This window comes from Thamnophis sirtalis, unplaced genomic scaffold (genome assembly GCF_051295495.1).
Source record: "Thamnophis sirtalis isolate CommonGarterSnake01/CBP01778 unplaced genomic scaffold, rThaSir2_p1.2 scaffold_3, whole genome shotgun sequence".
Lineage (NCBI taxonomy): Eukaryota > Metazoa > Chordata > Lepidosauria > Squamata > Natricidae > Thamnophis > Thamnophis sirtalis.
The window spans coordinates 167,428,790-167,453,691 of NW_028261383.1; the positions used below are offsets into that span (position 1 = coordinate 167,428,790).

At 42.8% G+C, this 24,902-nt stretch overlaps 1 protein-coding gene across 1 annotated transcript; it reads left to right on the forward strand.

Moving 5' to 3' along the window:
* The first annotated feature begins 255 nt into the window (after positions 1-255).
* PLP2 (proteolipid protein 2) lies at positions 256-24,299 on the forward strand. The gene is made up of 5 exons (XM_087710799.1): positions 256-481; positions 12,698-12,853; positions 14,190-14,285; positions 17,430-17,520; positions 22,404-24,299. Exons 1-5 carry the CDS (start codon positions 392-394, stop codon positions 22,421-22,423), a joined length of 453 nt encoding a protein of 150 aa, XP_087566925.1. The 5' UTR covers positions 256-391; the 3' UTR covers positions 22,424-24,299.
* Positions 24,300-24,902: the final 603 nt, after the last annotated feature.

The window sequence follows — 24,902 nt, forward strand, 5'->3', positions numbered from 1 at the left end:
AAACTTTTTGAATCCCATCACTGTCCCAGGGGGATTCAGAGGAGGCAGCAGAAACCGCCTTCCCCCCCCCCCCCCCGAATCGCGCTCCTTCCAGCAACTACGCCCCCCCCGCCGCCTCTTCCGTGTCTCGGTCTGCTTTTCCAGTGCATTCCCGTCTCCGGCTGTCCTTAAAGGAACAGAGGCTGTTTAAAAATAAAAAAAAAACCCAGCCCGAGCCGTGCCCAGCAGCCACACCTCGCCCACAGGCTTCCCCGCCCTCGCCCAGCTCAACGAACCCGCGCACGACTGGTTCGCAAGAGGAGTCGCGAAAAGAGGGAGAGAGAAAAAGAGAGAGAAGGGGAACTCGACGCTTGACCCCCCCCGTCGTTAAGAGGGGCATCCCGCCGTTGCCATGGAGTCGTCCGGGTCCTCCAAGGGGTGCATGGAGCAGTTTACCAGCTTCATCCGCTCCCAAAGGGGGATGTTACTCTTCGCAGAAATAGTAAGAGAGGGGAAGGGAGAAGGGTGGGCGAGCGAGCCGTGAGGGGCAAGAAGGACGGGGGGGGCAAAGGCGACGGCGGGGCGCCCCTGAGATGGGGGGGGGAACCGAGCGGGTTTGCGGTTGGTGGCATTTCTGTGCGCTTAGCACGTGAAAGTAGCACTTATATGCCGCTTTGCAGCCTTCTCTAAGCGGTTTAGAGTCGGCATATTGACATCCCCCCCACCCCACCCGCAAACAATCTAGGTCCTAAAACCTTCGGTCTTACTTATGTGTGTATGGGGGGATCCACCCCACTTCCACTCCCAGCCCCTTGTGAGGTAACCGAGGAGGAAGCGGTGAAAAGCAAAGCGGCATAAAAGAAGAGGAAGGGAAATCTGCCGTTCGCTCTTCCCTCATAGAACCACCACCCCGAAGAACGCGAGGCCCGAGCTGCCTCGTCAGAGCAGCTGCGTGGCCCCTTCGGCTTCGCCCGCAATGTGGGAGGGCGGGAAGTTTCTTCCAGAGAATCCGGAGAGAATCTCCTTTAAAATGCCCTCAGCGCTCTCCGGGAGCTTTTGCGTTTCGCTTCCTTCTCCCTCAACCCTCCAAAGAACGGGTTTCCATTAAGGGGGAGAAACGAAGCCACAGCAGCTGCGCCGGGCGGGGCCTTTTTAAATTTCTTCTTCTTCTTTTGGGTCAGGAGCCGCTCTTGGCGGCAGGAGAACTGAAGGGGTGTGTGTGGGGGGGAGAAAGCGGTTGCTTTTCGGGCTGTTCTTCCACCCGAAGCCTCCAAGCTCTGCCAAATTTTGTTTACCGCCAGAGCTAAGTTGGGCCTTTGAAAACTCCGGAGCCGAGCGGGAAACGCCCTAGGCGCGAGAGAAGGCGACTTTTTACGAGGGTAGAGTTAAAGAGGGCGGTGCTGGAGGAGGACGGACTTAGGTTATCCGGTTCGGCCTGCGGAGTCCGGGAAAAGGGGGGTGGGGGGATATGTAACTAGTTCAGTGTTTCTCAACCTTGACGACTTTTAAGTCCTGTGGACTTCAACTCCCAGAAGCCCCCAGATGGTTGGGGAATTCTGGGAGTTGAAGTCCACAGGACTTAAAAGTCGCCAAGTTTGAGACACACTGAACTAGAGGGAAGGAGGGGGGCGCAACTGGCCGGAGTGGAGCAAAAAAAAAACCACAGGAACGGGCGTGGAGAGCGATTCCTCTCCCCACCCACCGTAACGCCGCGCCTGGAGAATTCCCTGCATTTCGAGCCCTGCCTTCCCTCTCTCTCTCTCCCCCCCCCACACACACCCCGGTCGTCCGATTTCAATTTGACAAATGTGCAGGGCGTCTCGGGGAATGTGCCTTCCATGCGATTTTTACCAGCAATCCGCACGGAGCAGGCCCGCTTCCTTTCGAGCTGCGTCGGATTAGGCCTCTTCACCACCACCCCTCTTGCAAGTTGCAACCCACCACGTGTCCAAAAGCGTCCGGTTGGGGAAAAGGAGGTGGTGGGGGGGGGGGAGAGATTGCGTTCGCGCGACCGTCCTTCCTAGATGCGCGACGAGTTTTCGGAAAGGGAAATTTTTGCACGAGGAGGGGAGAGAGTTTGCGCAGCGGGCAGTTGAAAGACATCATGGGAAGCCGACCCTCCGGCCGGCCGGTTTTGTGTTTCCCCTGCCCGGCTCTGCTCAGGGCTTTTGGGCGCGGCCGACTCCATCCCCGATCCCCTCGCCTAGTAATGTTGCGCCATGTGCGCGCTCGGCTGAACGAGCCTGACGTTGAGTCACTGTGTCCTGCCCTGCCTTGGGCACAGACAGGCGGAGCCCTGTTGCGCTAAATTGGGCGGGAGAGGCAGCCGTTCGTCGGTTTGGCTTTGCTGCGGGTGCCGGCCTGCCGCCCGGCCCTTGAAGGAAAAACTAAATTCCTGACTGAAGGCTTCATAGATCGCAACCCGCGATTGGTGCCTCTGATTGTAGGCAGTTCTTCGAAGATGTTGCCCTGCCACTTGACACGCTGGCAGAGCCGCCTGTGCGTCCGCGTGTGTTTCCCTAAGCCCAGAACGGATCCACCCACCCAAAACTGTGTCTCCTTAGAAGTGTTACTAAATTTCTGCTTTTTATACAGGTGCTTAAAAGCGCTTACTGGAAGAAGCTGGCGGTAGCGCCGAAAGTAACGTGGTCTTCCTCTCTATAGTTCTTCCAGTGATCTGCTTACTTTTTGTTGCCTGGTTTAGGTTCCAGATGGACTTTGTGCCTGCTTTGAATCTGTTCCTAATGGGAATGGATGCGGCTTATTTTTTATTTACCTAAAGCCATTACATCTGGGTGAAACTGAATTAACCAATTACGTATTGCCTTTTTTTATCCATTGCCTGGCGAATTGCAGCTGAGAATTCCCCAGCGTCCCCTGTTACCATCTGCTCAAGTGGACTCATCTGGAATAATGTTTTTCAAAATCCATAATATGGTCTATGTCGTGTTTATGTATGACAGGAGAGGAACTTGTATGTGTATAAGCTCATGAAAACCCCAGCTACAGAGATAAAAATGTAAGATTTATGGACGTGGTTCACACAACCCATTGACTCAGTAAAGTGATTTGTTCAAAGTTTGACACAAATGCATATTGCCATCATGATTTGCAGCGGCTAAATGTGTACAACATTACTATGAGCCATTGTGGTACATGGCTTAGAATGGTGTGTGAACCTATTTTGGATGATGTGAAAACCCGTCCATTTTTTGCTTGCAGTTACAGGAAGGTAGGGTATCAAATTGGCGGGTGGGTCTACACTGTTATTATTACCATATATGTAGCCCATCCACCTATCCAAGAACTCTGCAGAACAAAGAAACAAAACAATTATATAAAAACAAAGATAGAACCAAAAACTACTAGGCAGACCACACACCCATGGTAGAGGCCCAAACTAACCCTTCCCCCACTGCCTGGGGGAATTTAGGCAACTGTATGATTTCACAGTATAAGATGTGATCCTGTATCTTTGGTAGATGATGTGATTTGAAAGGAATGAGAAGGAATGTTTTCCTCCAGAGAATGTTAAATTGATTATTCTTTACCCAAAGAAGGATGTGGAGAAAAATGGTATTTCAATTCGGCTGACTCAGTGAAAACAGGGCATTTGTGGTTCATTTTCTTTTACTGTATAGAATGGGGGGGAAAAGCTAACTGCTCTTTTTGGCAAGGGAGCCAACCTATAAGAAGATGCATACATATTATAAATGATATCTGGAATTTCAGTTTTTTTTCCAGAAAAGAAATGGTAATATGAATGTGTGAAATGGTGCAGGTATTAACGTTCATTTGTTTGTGTCTTCAATCTCTTGAATATGTTTGTGCATGGTCTCTTATAGGCCTGGTTCATGTATTGCACTGAGCAAATCCATCATTGTTTGACCATGCTAAACCATAACTGTAGTTCACAAATTTCAGTGTCTCTGTTCATATAACATACTAAATCAAAGTCCAATCAACCAAATAATTTGTGAACCAGGCCATATTTCCTTAAGTGAAGTTTGGTCGTAATTGGAAAATTGTATGTACTATTGTTGTACTTGCAATATCTTGCAACTTCAAATCTTACTGAGTTGCGAGGTATAAATTAAGACCAGACTGAAATTTTGAGGGTAACAAAATATGATTCTGCATGTTTATCGATAAATGACTGACTAAAATTTCAACATAGAAATATTATTTGCATCCATGCTCAAGAGTATGAATCATTATGCAATAGAAAAGAACCAACATGAGGAAAGGAATTGACAGGTTGGGGTGGGGACAAAATTGTGCACTCGGGGCAGAGAAAAAGGTGACAAATCAAAAGAGGGTTGCTTGGAACATTCCAAAGTGTAACATTTTATTGCCCAATCCTACTTGGTAAATTATCGTAATTATTATATAGATGAGAGAGGATTCTGAAGTCTTCAAGATGTTGCTGAATTCTAATTTCCAGTGATATATACAGCCAGCTCAATGGTGTGATGTGCTTAGAATTGGCTCCTCAACTTCTGGTGGTGCTTCCTCACCCCTCCAGATACTCAGTGTGCAAGGGTGTGTGCTCCATACTTGTGTGCTGCATCCCTGTCCTTGCCTTAAAGGACATGTGCACACCCAGCTGAATGGGAAAGAATCCTTCCTTTGCCTCTCATAATAGGACCAGACAAGGTGCCTCTTTCCACGGTGGACTTAGCATTTGCTCTGCCTCATCTGTCAGAACAGTTGGGTTGGGTTTTCTTCCAGCCTTGTAGCCTTCATTACATTCATTCATTAATAATTAACTGAAGCAATGATTTCCGGATGAGAAATCAAGCAGGAATCTGGGTCTTAATCCAATTAATTTGTTTTTGACCAAAGCCATCAATTTATAACTATTGAAAAATTAAGCTTCCTGAGAACTACTGAAAAGTGTGCATTTCTCTTTATTCCAAGGGTTCAGAGCACCTATTGAGTGTGTGTGCACCTCAGCTTCCCTCCAATGCTTAAGGCAGAATCCACTGGCTGGGTTCCTACTTTATGCGTTATGTTTACTTTTGGCTTAGCTTAATGTAGCAAGCCAAGCACTCTAGTTTATAAACCAGGCTTTATGGCTTAAAAGATAATGTTTCTTTTCAGTCAAATTTGGCTCTTGGTGACACAACTGACACATATGTGCAGTTTTTCTTGGCAATGTTATATATAAATCAAGCATTATTAAAGCAAACGAAGGCCTAGCATGATTTATAAAAGAAGCTGTAGCTAGAATGCTTGTGCTTACAACAAGTTTATGAAGTCGGTTAGGCTGAGAGATCGAGACTACTAAAGCTTTTTGCTTGATGCAGATACAGACCTGCAAATCTTCTGCAAGTCTGCCCAGTTTACAGTGGTTATCTGTTTGAGAAAGCTAGCGAAGAAATGCACAAATATCACCTGACCAATAAACCAAATTTTATTCTTAAGGAATGGGGTGTCTCTCTATGCCTGCAAGGCTGGGTGTTTTTGCTGTTTGGGAATGACTGATGGGTTTTTGTTTTTTTCCTGGAGCTGGGAATAGCAGGTTTTGACAAGACCTAGAAAAGAAAAAGGGGAAGGGTTTTTTTTCTCCTTGCCTGTACCACACCCTATTATTCCATGAGCTCTTGTACTGTGCAGTTCAAGATGTACAAATCAAGATAATCGAGTTTTTTTTTCAGTCATTTTGTTCATGTGGGATGAGCAAAGCAGCAGCTTTCAGTTCCTAAATGATTCTGTAAGATCATTCTCACCCCCCCCCCAAATACACAAATAAATTCATAAGCATTTATTTGCAATTCAAATCTGAAATAAAAATAGTTTACACACACACACACACCACACGTAGTATAGAAGTATATTGAAATAAGGGAAGGTTAGAAAAATTCCAAATAAGAACAGGGTGATTAAAAGAGGCTGTACCTAAACCACAGAAATTCATTTACTGGTAAGTTGGTGGGGGAGGTTTGCAAAGAATGGAAAAAATGAAATAAAAATTTTCCTATCACATTCACTTTTTATGCATTATCTAATAGCGATATTCTTGGGGGTGGTGTAAAACTCAAATACCAGCAATGCTCAGGTTTTAATCAGACGTTGGGGCTGACTAAAAAACAAAACTCATCAGCATTTTCACATTTTTTTTTTAGGTTTTTTTTTGGAGGGGTGCTATGTGTGTTGAGGTTAATTATGGTGTTTTTTTAAAGAAAAAAAAGCATATTAAAATGTGAAAGGAACAGAAAAAACTGCTACTTTGACAAACCAGTTACCACAGAATATTTTAAAATCCAGACAGATTTAAAATGTCTATGGCTAAACCTTTTAAATACTTTAAAAAAAAACCTCCAACTTGCTGGCTGTAAACTCTTCCTTTTCGTTTATACATATTTAAAGATCCTTTATTTGGCACAGTGGTAGTCAACCTGGTTTCATGGTGGGCGGTAGGGGTTTTGTCCGATACTGAAGCACTTTCCTTTTTTTAATTTAATTGACTTCCCTACTTTATAAATCACCATTACTGTGGAACTGGTGGGCGGTTAGAAAATTTTACTACTAACAGAGATACAAAAGTGGGCGGTAGGTATAAAAAGGTTGACTACCCCTGATCTAGCAATTAGTGAATGATCCTAGTTACATAGAGTTACATATTTTGCAAACATAGATAACATAGTTACAGTTTGCAAACATGTAACTATGTTATCTACAGCTGTTTCTTCTGCTACATTTGACTCAGTTTTCAAGACTCTAAGCTCTTGATTAGGTGGGCAGCTATAATGGGTGGAAGTACATAAAATGATGGTGCCTATCGTATCTTTTCCCAGTGATATATTTCATTCATTCATTCAGAAGATTTACTAGCCACCCATTTTACCACAGACCACTGGGTGCTCACAGACATAAAAACTATATACCTTAAAACATAAATGCATTAAGACCAACCATTAAAATCTCCATTAAAATCTTAAAACGAGGTGGTACTGTAAATTATTGTAATTGCACAGGAAGAGAGGAAATGACACTTGTCGTCATTTTCTGATCTCTCTATCTTTTTGGAATCCAGAAATGAGTCACTGGCCTCCTCCCTATCACCACACCTTGCAAAGTTCAGTTGCAAGGAAATAACTGGGAAAGCCCAGTCTCCTGATTCTTCAAGACAGCGGGAGGGAGGGGAAGGGTTTTACAAATTTCATAGCAGGCAACGAAGCAGCTCTGGCGGAAAATTAACCCAAAATAGAAGCTCACTTTGTTAGCCTTTCAATCGTAGTTTTTCAGATATGCCTCTTTATTTATAATGTGCATCTGGTTTAGGTTTGGCAGTGGGTAAAGTAATGTGGCTTGCTCTTCATTTTCCGTGAGGTAGCCTGGATTCTTGTTTGTTTTTTTTAAGTAACCAATTTGACTTCAAAGACAGTTTGATGAACAAGCAACAGTGCTGAACGTTTCATCGACTGATTTCTACAGCGTACACTGCTGTCAAATATGCCTGTTCCAGATAGTTGGCAAACTAGTTTTCAATCCAGGACAAACATGAATTAAATTATTCAATTAAATTATGCATTCGGTATTTGGGTGGCTTGTTTGTCTTTGACAATGATGTCATAAGATGTAGAATAGAGATATTTATCTAACAGGTAATATTTTTTAGCAATTATGCTGCCCCAAACTATCCGCTGCATCTCATCGCCAATTTTTTTTCTATTTTATTTTTGTGCTTCTAAGGTTACTTTTGCCAACTGTATCCCTACCCTTTTCCACCTCCACAAATTGCCTGAAATGAGTTCTTGTTTCTTTAAAATTTTATTCTTGGCCTGGCATACGTGTGGTAGCACATTCCTGGTTTGTTTAGCAGTTGCCCCAGTGATGACAGGACCCCTGCATGCTTCTGCCTAGCCTCTGGCCAGCATGCTAGGAAATGGATTGAGCTTTTGTCTTCAAGGCTCCCACTTGGCAGATTTAGACACCAAACATGGTTCTCAATTGCTGCAGCTGGCACAGCACTGCAATTGCAGTCCCAATTTGCTTTGGAGCATTTTGGAAGGAGTCCTGTGTAGTATATACATAAACAGAAACATGAATTAATTCAGCCTAAGGGATGCTTATTTTTCTCCCTCATGAGTAGATACAAATAAAACTAGAGAGGACTGTTTTTTTAAAAAAATTAAAAGCAGATTCATATCAAATGATAGTAAGACAAAATAGTATCTCTCTTGGACTGTGTGTGTGTGTGTGTGTGTGTGTGTGTAGGTACCCGCCCTTGATTCCTGGTGACTACCTGGACAAATCCCTGCATTCTTCTTGGCAAGATTTCAGAAGTGATTTCCCCTTGCCAGGGCTAAGAGAGAGGGACATGCCCAAGGTTACCCAGCTGGCTTCATGCCTAAGGTGGAACTCAACCGTCTCCCAATTTTTAGCCAGGTGCTTTAACCACTATGCAGAACTGGCCCATCCTGGAAACTCTAGGCATCCCTGAAATAGGAATAGGTAACTTATAGCCCAGTAGATATACCAGTAATTTAACTTCAACTCCAAGTTACGTATGTGGGTTGGAACTGCTGGGAATTGGTTAGGCAGTATCTGGTGGATCAATGCTACCTATTACTGCATTGCTCACTATATTAAGGAGTGCAGAAATTCTTGCTCCAGGAGTGCAGACAAACTTTGGGCATGCTTCCAAATATGTTGCTGCTAAATTCCAGCTGTCATTGTAAGGATACTACCTACCCTGCCGTTTGTCTAGAGAGAGCCAATTAGCATCTCTTCTCAGTGGGCAGCATTAGCCTGCAATACTGTATTCTAACCACTGTTAGTATTATGTCATAAATGACCACACTCATTCCTGGCCTTTGAAAAGGCACCCGAATATTTTTCAATAGGCTAATTCAGTGATGACTGGATGGCTTCCTAATATTTTGTTTTGAAGTTATTTTAGCTAAAGGTGGAAGCAATGCTTTGGGGAATATTAACAATTAACAATGGTATGACTGTTGTGTGTTTTTAAATTATGTATTGTTATGTTTTGTCTTTTATTTTCTGTCTGTACCCCCCTTCCCTGATTTGAATTGTGAGCCGCCCTGAGTCCCCTTCGGGGGGAAAGGGCGGCATATAAATATAATAAAATCAAATCAATTGATTTTAAGGTACATAAGTATGTACTACAATAGGTTGCATGCATCTATTCATTAAACTTTAGGCAGCTTACAATCTTAGGAGCATCCCAACTCTGTTATATCATAAAACCAAAAGAGGTTACCCATAGTGTGTGTTAATTAAATTGCTATATTTAAATTGCTTTATATTTAATAAAGGACACACAACTGCTGTCCTTTATTAAATATCTTCCTTTCCAGAAGTCCTATTAAAAATGACGCTGGTTTCAATATTATTCTAAGAAGTAAGAGGGCAATAATTAATCCAACCTCATAATATAAACTATTCTATAGTGAAGGGGTTGCTACTGAAAAATACATCTTCTGGACAAATAAATAAAATCACAGTACTGTATTACAAAGAAGTAGGTTACTGTGTGCATGGGAAGTAACCATATTAAATGTCTTAGTTAACAACAGTATAATTTGAATGAAACCAAATATAAAAAATTCCTTGCTCCCCTCTTTATTCTGACTTCATTTATGTTTTGGAGCACAGCCTTTTGCCATGACGCTCCAAGGCCTGTTTGATCTTTGTACACTTCCTTCTGTATTTGCATGAGCAAAGAAGTGCATTAAATTGCAGCCCCCTACTAGGCTGTATCAAAAGAAAAGGTATCAGAAGTGGGTTCCTTCCGGTTGAGACTAGTTTAGCCGAACCAGTAGTGGTTTGCCCGTCTGGGTCGCCAGAACCAGCAGTGACCCGGGCCTGCCACGCCTCCAAATTGGTTTCCAGTTGATGTGGCATGTTTCCCCCCATTTTTTAATGTTCTGCGCATGCGCAGACCTATTTATGGGCAACTGCACACGCAAGCGGAGCATGCCGAGAGCCGAGGTGGCGCAGTGGTTAAATGCAACACTGCAGGCTACTGCAGCTGACTGCAGTTCTGCAGTTCAGCGGTTCAAATCTCACCGGCTCAGGGTTGACTCAGCCTTCCATCCTTCCGAGGTGGGTAAAATGAGGACCCAGACTGTGGGGGCGATATGCTGACTCTGTAAACCGCTTAGAGGGGGATGAAAGACCTATGAAGCGGTATATAAGTCTAACTGCTATTGCTATGCATCTGGCACATGAGTGAAGCAAGAGCGCATGCACAAAATTGCGTGCACACCAAACTGACAGTAATGCTGGCAGCAACCCACCCCTGAAAGGTATGCTTTAGCTATAAGAGGGGGAAACAGGACTGTATTTTACTGATCTAGTAAACTTTATTTCGTGCTACACATTTAGTATCATTTTAGGAAATGTTTTTGGTCACTCTTCCCCTTGCCAAATATATACATCTTGTATATATGTATATATTGCCGTTAAATGAATCCGGTAAAAGAAAAAAGACAGCAATACAATAACCAATTCTTACTTTGAGATTCAGAGGTTTATTTCATGAGCAATTTGGAAGATGAGCAGCCATCATAACATAACATTACTTACATCAATAACCCATTGCAATGAGGTCCAGAGACAATAGCTAGGTCCAGCAAGGAATAGCTACGGCCAGTGGCCATGAGCTGAGACCCAGCTCCTTCTTTTATACCTTCTTCAGATGGCCCCTTAGTGAAATGGAATTTTGACAAAGTTTGTTGCAGAAATCAAACCCAGAAACCACACACAGATAACTGATTCAGCAGGATTAATTAACTTCTCATTATATACATATAACACATGAGATATGTATATAATACCAAGAGTGGTTCTTCCAACGTGGTAGAGAGGAGAAATTGGTTTCCAGTTTAGTTTCAGAGCTCAGCAGATGACTAGTTCAGCAGAGACTCAGAGCTATAGTACAGAAGTTAACCTACACCACGCCCAGACTCATAGCTGTCTCCAGCAAATACTATTTCAGTTTCCAAACAGTCCCCAAACAGTTTCTTAATACTTCATTCCAAAATAGCTTCTGAAACTACCGGGATCTTACTTAGCAAATATAAGTTATAAAATTGCACTAGTATGGCAGATTACAATATTGCTTTATTCTTAGGCAATCATTCTAGCTGACACTTCAAGATAGCTATTCTTTTGAAGCCTACTATGATTGTGAGGCCTATACAGTCTTGGATAAATCACGCCTGGTTGTCCTTTTCCCACAATATGTGTGTACACACACACAAACACATATATGCAGTACTGTGCAAAAGTCTTAGGTGGCTGTTAGATTTGTTATTTTAGCAATTATTTTTCGGTATTGAATGTCATATCTTGAATATCTACTGCAGTTGGTTGATTCCCCTTTCAGAGTGGCGGTGGCTGATGCAAAAGTGTGACTTTATGCCTGTCAAAGTCTGTGGTCTTTGGCATTTTGACTGGCACGATATGATTGAAAGTTGGTCTTATTAGCAAACTTCCAAGAAATCACATTCATACAACATGTAAAATGCTCAAGTACGTCTTGCACAAACCTGGTGTAATAGATCTTTTTGCACTGCAGTCATTCTTTTTGCAGCTAAGAGCCGAGATGGCGCAGTGGTTAAATGCAGCACTGCAGGCTACTTCAGCTGACTGCAGTTCTGCAGTTCGGCTGTTCAAATCTCACCGGCTCAGGGTTGACTCAGCCTTCCATCCTTCCGAGGTGGGTAAAATGAGGACCCGGATTGTTGTTGGGGGCGATATGCTGACTCTGTAAACCGCTTAGACAGGGCTGAAAGCCCTATGAAGCGGTATATAAGTCTAACTACTATTGCTATTGCTATTCTGGCATGAACTACCAGTAGTAGGACACAGAGATGTCAGCAATGGCTGTTCTTAGGGTTCCATTCCATTTACAGTAGGTTTACAGGAGTCAGGTGTCTGCTACTATTAAGTGTAGGGGGAGGGCATACTAAATACTTGCCACTTTGGCCTATGGAAGCTGCTTTTTCTAATTTTTATTGTTTTTGAATGCTGCACACTTATTTCCTGTATTTTTGGTTGTATTCTAATAAGGAGAATGAGACAGCCCACAATTATTGTATATGGTCATTATACCATTGCTACAATGGTATAATAATATACAACAACAAAACTAATGGTGGCCTAAGATTTCTGCACAAGTCTTCTCTCTCTCCCTCCCTCTCCTTCTCCCTGTCTCTCCCCCCTCCAGTGTGTGTTGCCTTTTGAGGCTAAGCATCCATTGAATTGTTAATGTTTTTTCCTAACATTTCTCTGTTAAAGGTAGAGATTTTTGTATGTGTCTAGTTGTAGCTAAGTAAAATCTTCAAGTCAAGTTCAACTCTTCAGAGCTTTATTTTTCATTTATACATGTAATTATTTTGCCAACAATATCTAAAATAGTGGGATATTGCAACCTTCTAGGATGCTTTTCAACTTTCCAGCCCTGAAAATACTGGTAGGATCAAATAATTTAACAACTGGTTCTCTGCCGTCATCTTTGCCCTTCAAACAACCAGTTCACCAAACTGCTCAGAAAGTTAACAACTGGTTCTCCCGAAGTGCGAACTGCTGAATCCCACCACTGCCTGAAACCTTCTGGTGGACTCTCATTCATGGAGAGCCCTTGCTTAGCTTTTTAAAGATCAGCCACGTTTACTGCATTATTTTCTTTCAGTGTTTCTCCTCCCCCCCTTCTGCTCTTTGATAAGTATTTCTCCTCTCCTAGATTGCATGTATCGTCATCATTATCTGCTATGGGGCATCCTCGTCATTTGGCTACACGGGTTTGGCGGTCTTCATACTGATTTACTGCGTTGTCCTGTTTATCATCTTCATGTTAGGATTACACCTCCAATTGGCTTTCATCCACTGGGGATGGACGGTAAGTTTTGGTTCTGTGGTAAGCCCTGGGGTGAGGTGAGGGATTCTTATAAGTATGTATCTCTCTCAATATTATTTATTTAACAATATGTCTAGCACCCATCCCTTGATCCATACAGACTCCGTGCAACATTATTAAAATAATAACACTCAACCATGATGGTCTCCCAAAGCAAGCTATGGAGCAACATCTTTAAAAAGCAGGAAGGAAGGTGCCAAATGTCCTGCTGGAGCAAGGTGATCCATAACTTGGGTCTACCCTCAGGAAGGTCCATATCCCGTGAATCTTGAGGGCAAAGGACCCTCCATAGGTCCCTCCCTGGATATCTCAACTACATGGGCAGATTACATTTTGCAAGACATTATATGATACAACTGATTGCTCAGACTGTGTGAATGCCAGTAAGAATGACCACCTGCGAAGACAGTCGTAACCTGGCATTTGTGTAAAGTGGTCATAGGGAAGCATTTTTGCATTAATTTGCTTGTTGTTTTTATTTTTTTGCATAATGATTCTGTTATGCTGCTGGGGGATTCTGGGAATTGAAGTCCACAAGTCTTAAAGTTGCCAAGTTTGGACACCCCAGGTGTATATGAAGATGAGAATCTGAAGGCACTTATATTGAAGTTTTGGTACAGCATTGTATCAGATCCAGTTGAGGATGTAAGATTACAATCTTACATTTACCTCTCTGCTCAAGGGGTTGTGCTACTATTTAAAAAGGCATCACCCCAAGAACTTTTAATTAGTTTAAGTAGTTGATATATACTATATCGTTTTATAAATTACCAACCACTATTAATATATTATTAATTAGAGCCGAGGTGGCGCAGTGGTTAGGGTGCAGTACTGCAGGCCACTTCAGCTGACTGTTATCTGCAGTTCAGCGATTCAAATCTCACCGGTTCAAATCTCACCGGTTCAAGGTTGACTCAGCCTTCCATCCTTCCGAGGTGGGTGAAATGAGTACCCAGACTGTGGGGGCGATATGCTGACTCTGTAAACCACTTAGAAAGGGCTGAAAGCCCTATGAAGCGGTATATAAGTCTAACTGCTATTGCTATTGCTAATATCCAAATAATATTTCAATATCAACAGCAATCATCAGCCCAATATAAATCGTAAAATAAGAATTGCATTAATTTCCACCTGAGTAATGAAAGACCTTATGTTAAGAGGAATCCATGTTTCAGATGTGGTGCATTCAAACATGATTTCCAAGCGGGATTTAATTCTGAGTAGGCACATATAGTGGTTGGTTTTGTGTTCTGGCTAGATCCGTTTAAAGCCTAACTCAGACTCCACCAAGATTAATCTTTTTCTTGCTTCTCCAAAGACTTTTGTTCGGGCTATCATTGGAGCAGTGGCTTTTCTCATCACAGCCATCATTGTCTTCTTTAGCCACCCAGATGGAGGAGCCATTGCTGGGGCGGTAAGTATCATATCTGCCGGTGGGGCAAATTTGTGGAGGGAGTGGAGAAAGGAAGCTAGAATGGTGACTCGGCAGGAATTTTGAAGATCCAAGAACATGCATTAAACAAGGCGAGGCTTGCTTATTCCGGGATCACATTAGCTGGAGAATGCTGTAGTAGCAAGAGTGGGAGTACCTTTGGGGTACTCCTCCCAAAACTACATTTCCCAGAATCAGCTGCCACTAACCGTGCTGGCTGAGACTGCTGGGAATTGCAGTTCAGCATTTTATGGGGCTCACATATTTTTCACTGCTTCTTTAAAAAAAAAATAGGGCAATTAAAAAAGAACAGAATCTGGCAAGACATAGGAATCAGTTCACATCTTGCATTAAGACCAAACAATGAACACAAAGGTTTATGCCAGTGTTACCAGTGAAGCAGGCTATTATAGCTTCTTTTTTTAGTATATTTTTTTATTCGTGGCACGACATAACTGTGAACGTCAAAAGCGCGCCGACAACACCGCGGCGCTAAAACCGCGATGTCAAAAGCGCGCCCACAACGCGCGCCCACAACAGCGCATCGACAGAAGCGCGATTTAACTTAAGGTAAGGTTTAGGGTTAGGTTTAGGGTTAGGTTTAGGGTAGGTTTAGGGTTAGGTTTAGGGTAGGTTTAGCGTTAGGTTTAGGGTTAGGTTTAGGGTTATTTTTAGGGTTATGTTACAGCGCGCTTCTGTCGGCGCGCTGTTGTCGGCGCGCTGTTGTCGCACGGTTTTCACGGTGCGGTTTTGTCACCGCGCTTTAGTCACACGCGCTTTAGTCTACCGCGGTTTTGTGGTGGAACCTTTTTATTATTGTGGTCATACCATAATACAGCACATTGTTTAAACCCTATCATGTGAGAAGGCCATATTTTGGCAAAATTAAAAGAGTAGTTACTTTAAGGGTGGGGAGGTGGGACTACCTGTACTCAAAGCATTGGAATAAAATGAGACTACAGGTTGTCCGCAATTTACAACCGCACCTGAGCCCAAAGTTTCCATTGCTAGGAAGGTCAACTTGCTTAGCAGTTAAGTGAGTTGTTCCCCATTTCACAACCTTTTTGCACAGCTGTTAAGCAAATTGCTGCAGTTATTAAGATTGTTAAGAGCCGAGGTGGCGCTGTGGTTAGGGTGCAGTACTGCAGGCCACTTCAGCTGACTGCTATCTGCAGTTCGGCGGTTCAAATCTCACCGGCTCAAGGTTGACTCAGCCTTCCATCCTTCCGAGGTGGGTGAAATGAGGACCCAGAGTGTGGGGGCGATATGCTGACTCTGTAAACCGCTTAGAGAGGGCTGAAAGCCCTATGAAGTAGTATATAAGTCTAACTGCTATTGCTATAATCTGGCTTCCTCCATTGATTTTGCTTGTTGGAAGCCAGCTGGGAAGATTAGAAACTGTGATCAGACGAGCCAGAGATGATGTAGCTGTCATACATACATGCCAGTTGCCAACTGCCCAAATTTTGATCATGAGACCATGGGAATGTGGCAATGGTTGCAAGGGTTAAAAATGGTCAGAAGTTACTTAAGTGCCATTGTAACTTTGAACTGTCACTTAACAATGGGTTTTAAATTGAGGACTACCTGTATATTACAAAAAGCAGCTGCTACAATAATACCTACTACAAATACTACAAATTGTCAGCGTTCCAAGTATTTGTATTTATATTTATTATACTTGTATGCTGCCCTATTCCCGGGGGGACTCAGGGGGCAATACAAAAACAAATGAGACAAACAGGATACAAAGACAAATTAAAAACTACACAACAATCAGCAATTCGAGTGGGGCTGGGAACTCATCAGCCCCAGGCCTGCCGGAACAGCCAGGTCTTGACGGCTTTGCGGAAAGCCTGAAGGGTGGTGAGGGTCCGAATCTCCACAGGGAGATCGTTCCAGAGGGCCGGAGCAGCCACAGAAAAGGCCCTCCCCTGGGGGATCGACAGTCGACATTGACTAGCTGATGGTATCCGGAGGAGGCCTAATCTGTGGGATCTGATTGGTCGAAGGGAGGTAATTGGCAGGAGGCGGTCGCTCAAGTATCATGTAGAATTAAATCAGAGTCCAAGGCAAAACAATCCTTAAAGTTCCAATTTAATAAATCAGACATCTTAGCACATCTGTGTAAATCCCAATTCTGGAAATTACATCAGAAATTACATCAGAAGTTTTAACTGGGTTAAAGTTTTAACCCAGTTAAAACTTTATGATCTTGTCCCCACACCCACAAATCCATCACATGGTCCAATCGTCTTCTTCCAAGCTAGCACCTCCACCCAGCTGCTTCTGGTCCAGTGGAAAGGTGTGGAGACAAAAGATGACCTTGGCTTTCTAGAAAAGAATGAAAACAATACATTCCACCATCCTACTCCTTTCTATTCCCCCCTCCCATCGACTATACTAATGAAACAGCATAATGAAATAAGAGAAAGTGTGGCAGGCCAAAATTCTAAAAGGAATATAATTGCAGGTCTGACACAAATACTACTACAAATACCTACTACAAATAATACCTTCTATCTGCAGGTTGTTTCTGGCTCAAGATTTTATCATGCCTCACAATTTTATAGGAAGAAGAATAGAATAGGATAGAATAGAATAGAATAGAATAGAATAAGCTAGAGGTGACCTTGGAGGTCTTCTAGTCCAGCCCCCTGCTCAGGAAGGAAACCCTAAACTATTTCAGACAAATGGTTGTCCAATCTCTTCTTAAAAATGTCCAGTTTTGGAGCACTCACAACTTCTGGAGGCAAGTAGTTCCATTGGTTAATTGTTCTAACTGTCAGGAAATTTCTCCTTAGTTCTAGGTTGCTTCTCTCCTTGATTAGTTCCCATTCATTCCTTCTTGTCCTGCCCTCAGGTGTTTTGGAGAATAGCTTGACTCCCTCGTTTTTGTGGCAACCCCTGAAATATTTGAATACTGCTATCATGTTAGGTCCAGATAACTTCATTTGTTACATATAATTCTCAATTGTTTTCTCATTGCTTAATTAACTCCCAAATGTATTTATTTGGTAGCACGAGTTGTGCATCTAGAAAAACTTTCAACCTACCGGTATTATTGGGGGGCGGGGGGGGCAGAGTCCTGAGTCCCCAAACTAAACTTGCATTGTTTTTCAATAGGTGGCTTCAATTCTGACTGGAATCCTCTTTGCCTACGATGCATATACCATCTTGCCTACTCTCAGGAAATCCCATACAGCAGCTCCTTCCGGTAGGTCTTCTGGGGTGAAGGCATTGGGAAGGTGAACATTTCTAGGTGGCTTCTAGATGTCTTTTCTTTCTTGCATGAATCAGATCCTCAAAAGTTTGCTTTTGGAGACTGTCCCGGTATACCAATTTCCACTGTAGATTTCTGTATTCAGAACTAGGTATACCACTTGTTGCTAAATCCAGTAGTGGAAATGAGATCCTCCCAAAGGGATTGTTTTCTCTTGCTGTTCTTTTTCTTAAACTTGGCTCTAGAACATCTGCGTGATTTAGGATGACTCTGTTGCATTCCAGTGCCCTTTGAGCAATGTGGGTGATTGAGGAGTTCTGCTTCAAGTCCAGTGGTTTTAAGAATACGGAATGGTAGCATTCAGGTAGTCCTTGACTTACAACCATTCAATTAATGATCACTCAAACTTACAACGTTGCAGCATCCCCATTGTCCCCCGATCAAAACCTGGGTGTTTGGCAGCAGGCATGTAATTGTAATGGTTGCAGCATCCTGGGTTCCTATCTATCTATCTATCTATCTATCTATCTATCTATCTATCTATCTATCTATCTATCTATCTATTTATTTATTTGACTTATATACCGCTTCATAGGGCTTTCAGCCCTCTCTAAGTGGTTTACAAATTTTTTAGCAAATTGAGTCAGCAACTTGCCCCCACGGTCCGGGTCCTCATTTCACCCACCTCGGAAGGATGGAAGGCTGAGTCGACCTTGAGCCGGTGAGATTTGAACCGCTGAACTGCAGATCACGGTCAGCTAAAGTGGCCTGCAGTACTGCACCCTAACCACTGCGCCACCTCGGCTCTATGATTGCCATTTGCAACCTTCCCAACTATTTTCCAACAAGCAGCCAATGGGGAAAGCTGGATTCGCTTAATGACCACATCGTTTACTTAACAGCAACAGCGATTCACTTAAGAAGCCTGGCAAAAGAGGTCATAAAATCAGACACAACTCACTTAACAACTGCCTTGCTTAGCAGTGGAAATTCTCATCACAGTTGAAGCCTGTAATTTCCGCAGATGCAGACCTCCAGTGTTATTATTTTGTTAAGAGAATTCAACGGAAGCAATGGAATTCATCATGCATTCAGTATACAATCTTAGGATAGCTATCATGTCTATATGCTAATTATTTATGCCACTTGCATCACTTCTAATTTCAAGTCCCTTTTAATAATAACTTCATTATTAAAGTTAGAAACAGATAATGTAATGAAGAAAAATAAATCAAAAGATAAATCATAACCAATTATTGAGGTTCATTCTCATCCCAACATGTGTGGTGCCATCTCCTTAGGGTTAACATCTCATATAATCCCTGTTGGTCCTCTGGAAGGCCCAACTCTTCAATGCCAGGACATTAATAGGGATGGGTCTGATCTTCTTTTTGGAAGTAGGCTCTTCCCACATGGATGGAGCTACCACAAGGATCCCCTTTGGGATCCCAGATCATAACACCTCCTCAAACCAGGATCCATTCAAACCCTGCCTCCTGGATCTTACCCTATAGTCCAGAGGTGGTATTCAGCAGTTTCTGACCAATCCTGGAGAACCGGTAGCGGAAATTTTGAGTAGTTCAGAAAACCTGTAAATGCCACCTCTGACTGGTCCCGCCCCCATCTATTCTGTGCCTCCCAAGTCCCAGCTGATCAGGAAGGAATGGGGATTTTGCAGTAACCTTCCCCTGCCAAACCCACCATGCCACACCCATCAAGCCATGCCCACAGAACCGGTAGTAAATATTTTTTTTAATCCCACCACTGCTATAGCCCATGCAATTGGTGGCCTTGAGCATAGGTTGAATATAAGAATATGTCCTAAGCCATGAAGAGTTTTGGATTTGGATTTGGATTTTATTGCATTTATATGCCGCCCTATTCCCGGAGGGACTCAGGGCAGCTCACAAATCAAAGGGAGGGAATACAGACAAGGGGAAAAACAACAAACAAGCAACTACAAAAGAATTTAAAAACAATCAACAACCACACAGTTCGAGCGGGGACGGGAACTCGTCAACCCCAGGCCTGTCAGAACAGCCAGGTTTTAAGGGCTTTGCGGAAGGCCTGAAGGATGGTGAGGGTCCGAATCTCCACGGGGAGCTCGTTCCAGAGGGCCGGAGCAGCCACAGAGAAGGCCCTCCTCCGGGTGGTAGCCAATCGGCATTGGCCGGTAGATGGAATTCGGAGGAGGCCTAATCTGTGGGATCTAATAGGTCTTGAACATAAACAATCAGCTCCTTGAATTATACTTGGAACCCGACTGGTGTCTTCCCATAGAAGTAGCAAGTGAACAATGTTGTGCCTTTTATTCCCAGGCTGCTGCATACTGGACCAATTGCAATTCCAAATGGTCTTCAAAAGCAGCCTCATGTAGACCAAACTGTAATAATCCAAATGGGAAGTGATGGGTGTGACTGTCAGCAAAATGCCTTGCGCCCAAAAAGCCTGCAATTGATATGCAAGATGCACAAAGGCTCTCCTAGACATGACTTCCATCCGCTCTTTGAGCAGGAACCATGAGTCCAAGGCAGTGGTGGGTTTCAAAAATTGTTCGAACCTACTCTGTGGGTGTGGCCTCCTTTGTGGGAGTGGCTTGCTGCCCATGTGACTGTATGGGAGTGGCTTGCTGCCCATGTGACCGGATGGGAGTGGCTTGCTGCCCATGTGACCGGATATGAAGATGCTGACGACACTTGTCAGAACCACCTTAAATTACCTCACACAGCACTGGCCTGCATAAGAATATGATGTAAACTTGTTTTTTAAAAGGCAACTTTGGTTTGCGTTAAAACAACTTCAACACACGCAATGTTCTGATTGCACCACAATAGCAATAGCAGTAGACTTATATACCGCTTCATAGGCCTTTCAGGCCTCTCTAAGCGGTTTACAGAGAGTCAGCATATTGCCCCCAACAATCTGGGTCCTCATTTTACCCACCTCGGAAGGATGGAAGGCTGAGTCAACCCTGAGCCGGTGAGATTTGAACCGCTGACCTGCTGATCTAGCAGTAGCCTGCAGTGCTGCATTTAACCACTGCGCCACCTTGGCTCTAGTGGCTCTACCACAAACGCAGTAGTCATCCTTACCTTTCACAGAGGCACTGAGTTTTATAAATATGAGCATGATAGTGTAGAATAATCATATCCAAGGACCAGTGGTGGGTTTCAAAAATTTTTGGAACCTCTTCTGTAGGTGTGGCCTGCTTTCCGGGTCCACTGGTGGAACCTCTTCTAACCGGTTCGGTAGATTTGACGAACCGATTCTACCGAATAGGTGCGAACTGGTAGGAATCAGGGGACTCACAGGTTGCAAACTGGTTGTACGTGGGGCAGTGCAGCCCTATTCAGAGCTAACGATGGACTCCTGCTGAAACCTCCTGCTTCTGAATCAACAGCCATTCCATTTTTGCTAGAGTTAGGTCTAAATCTGGTTCTCCCTTGGTGGAAGCAGAAGAGAACCCCAAATATATATATACTGTTTAGCACAGGAAGGATGTACACATGTGGCTATCATTAATCTATCGATGATGCTTCCACTCAATGAAGTGGGTGGCCTCCGCCAGCAATTTCATGTAGTAAATACTATGGGGGAGAGGATTAAGCACTGCAGCGCTCTACAAAACAAGGCCCATACGTTTGACCTCTCCCTCTGCACCACCGAATGAAATCGCCCGTTCAGGAAGGGAGAAAACAGGACTTGGCCAATCCAGAAAGACATCATAAGTTAGGATATTAAAGGCAGCGGGGAGATCCAGCAGAGCCAAGAAAGTTACTTTCCCACTACGCCAGCCCTGCCACAGATCACCAACCAATGCCAGTGTTCTCCAGCCCAAATCCCAAATGAGAAGAATCTGGGGAATCCATTTCATTTTAAATTACCGGCATTGCATTTTATTTTTAATAGATCTTTTAATGCTAGTGCCTTTTTAATGCAAGGTATTCTTAATATATATTCATTTTAAAAATTATTCCCTGATAGTCAAAGGCAATTCAATTTATATCTTAACAACTGAAGAATATGAATGTGGTAATTATTTTTTTTAAAAAAATATAATACATTGATTTTGTTTTTTTATTTTATTTTCTGTATTTTAAGTTACCTAGACTCTAGGACCAAGGTTATAAATGATAGGAAAGAAATATCTGCATTCATACTGATATTTTTAGTGTCAGCCTGTCTGACAGCGTTTCTATTTTTGCCTCCCTTGATTTTTTTTTTGATGAGACAATGTAATTGTATTGCCATTATCTTTTTAATTTGTAGAATTACAAAACAAAAACAGAACATGTGGAAACTTATAAAACATTTAAAAACTCAGATAAAACAAACCAGCAGCAATAAAGATCAAAAGCTAAATCAAAATGAAATCAAATACAGCAATCAGGTACAATACTAAGTACATCAATGGAAAAATTACTACTGCTCAATTTTTACACGATGAACAAAACCTGAATTGCATAGAATCCCATTGTCCAGTCTTCCGGTTAAAGAGAGAGCCCATTCAAAGGCTGAAATGAGTCATTTCATCAATCCAGCCTTTGGCATCTGTGTCAAAGTGTCTTTCCAGGAGCATATAATAATCTTCATGGCCTCATCTCTGGGCCTTTCAGTGGCACATATTATTCATATTGTATTTATTTGTAAAACGTATACCCTGTTCTTTCACTGTTTTCCTGACAATTGCAAAGCAGGGAGCAATGTTACAGCTTCTTATTTATTCCTAGGGATGGGATGGTGATGAATAGCAATTAATAGCTTCTAGCTAGAATTAGAATCGACGGACAGCAGTTCTCGTCTTCCCTAGCAAGAACAAGTAAATTACAAGAATAACTTTGCTTAATATCTGTCTGTCCTTTATCTGCTTCTTACAGAGCCTACAGAAGGGATTTGAAGAAAACCATCCCTCTTTCACCTCAAGACAAAACACCACACTGGACCCATCTCCTATTGCCTTCTATGGGATCTGTCCCCAAGAGACCACCTCCCCGTATCAATTTGGCAACACCACAATCTTGTTTTCCTTGGGTGCTCCGTAGGACAGATTGTCGCCTGAATTGGCAGGTCCTTTCCTCTCGTCTCCATTTTATGAAACTGTTCCAGCAACGGAAGAGAAGGGCGACTCTGCAATCCTCCAGGAAAATTGAAAAGCCCCAATAAAATGGATTTCATAGGTTTGTGACTATTGGCTGCATCTGATAGAGAGTAATTCCATTTACTCTCTGGTTGAGATGCAAAGAAAATTAAGCCTTTACATTTTTAGTCCTATTAGTAGACAATGACAGCAAAAGTACAAAGGGACCTTCTCTTTTGGGGCCTCTGTTTGCCCTGCAGACTTCAGCTGCTTGCATCCAGATTTTCTAGATAAGAAGCCACTGTTTTGAAATCTATCAAGTAATACTTTTTCAAATTTCGTAACTTTTGAAGAGCTTGCGTTCCACCCAGGGGTAGTATTCACTTACTTTCCCTACCGATTCGCAAATGTGAGCGCACGGCAGGCCTTCGCTTCTGTGGGCCACGTCCACACATGCGTTCAGCCTTCTGCGCATGTGTTCAGCCTTTGCATGCATGCGCACAGCTTGAAAACGTGCCTAAATAGGACAGTATAGAGCCGGGGCGCGTGGACAGATTCACCCACAATTTCCACTACCGGTTCGGGTGAATATCACCTCTGCTTCTGCTCCATGAAAAGCTGTTTGAAATTTCACTAAGCCATCTTAAATTCCCATTTCTGATAAATGGATTTTTTTTTAATAAAGCAAGCACTTAAAAGGCATCCTACCTTAGTAACTTTTTCTACGCCATTTATTTTTCCCCCTAATCTTCTCTCTCTTAGGGAACCCCAGTCTTTAAAAAAAAGGCACTAGGTTACGGAGAAGGGTTATGTGTATGTTCGGTCATTGTGATCAAGTGGAAAAAGTTACGGTTGTTTGGTGATGAGCTACTGAAACTTTCCAGATTAAGGAAAACTTTTCTGAATTACACTTCCAGGGCTTAAGACTCTGGTGCCAGGCAGAGTTCATTACCCTGCCCTATTTTGTAGATATATATTTTATATATAAAGAGGAAGCATAGCAAACTTCTATATAAAATATTCAAATTCATATACTTGATGATGAGGTCATCCATTCAGTCGTGTCCAACTCATGGCATTTCTGTGGGCCAGGTCTCTCCACATTTTCTGACCTTGCACTATTTCTTTTGAGTTTTTCCCTATGCTTTGGCTGGTTGTCAGCTTTGATGGTGTCCAGCCACCATGTTCTTCTGTGGCCTGGTTCCTTTCACCACTAATTCTTCCAAGCATAATTGCTTTCGCCAGCGAATTCCCCCCAACCCCCAATGAGGTGGCCAAAATAAGTGACAGAGTTTTGTGATTTTGCCTTCCAGTGACGCGTCTGAGTTATGCACTCATATACTTATTAAAAGGCCAATTTTTTTCCCAAAGAAGAAAACTTGGCTCACCTTGGTGCTGATTTCTGGGTATTTTTTTATGTAATTATTTTGGTGTAGTACAAAATACAGCCTTGGCTAGGGCCCCAGTGATCTATAAGGAGACACATAAGTGGCCTGATTTTCTTCTGTGGAATGTATATCATTGCCTTAAGCTTAGAACACTTTGTCTGCATTGGTAGGAAAGATAGAAGAGAAAGGAGCATGCCATCTCTTGTCCAGTTTTCTCCTGTTGGATCTTGGGCAGCTTGGCTTTATTTTGTGCTTGCTGGAGAAATAAAATAGTTTTAAGATGCAAATAAACTATATCTGAATTGGTATGAAGTCTGTTTACTTGATGTCCACTGTCATAATTCTTTCGTGCAACCTTGGCTGTAGAGAATGGTTGGTATAATTAAAGGTATCTGTGAAACTTCTCCACCTAGGAAAAGGAGTCTGGCTTAATAAAAATGCTCATCCGTATAAGGTCTAAATTATGTTTTTCTCTACTTCCTCTCGTCTCACATTTAAATAGAAGTGATTCGGCTGTCAATATACACAAAGCAAGTGCTGCATCCACAAAACCACCAAGTACAAAACAAATAGACCAATGAACACTAGAAATACACCGAAGCGAGGTGTAGAGGGAAAGAAGAGGGGGGAATTAAGAGGGAGTGAGAAGGGAATGTAAGGAGGGTGAGATGGTGGGAAGGGGAGAAAGGAATGGCTGAGGGGGAGGGGAAGTAGAAGAGGGGATTGTTGGAAGGGAGAAATGAAAGTTGGAGGGGTAGAAGGAAGGGTGTATGTAGGACAGAAGTGTTATGAGTTGTTTATTGCTTCTTTTTTTTTAACTGCACAGTATTTAAGTGATTGTATAAAGGAAAATGAAAATGTAATAAAAGAATCTTTGTTTAAAACCACCAAGGATTTGATCAGATAAAGAC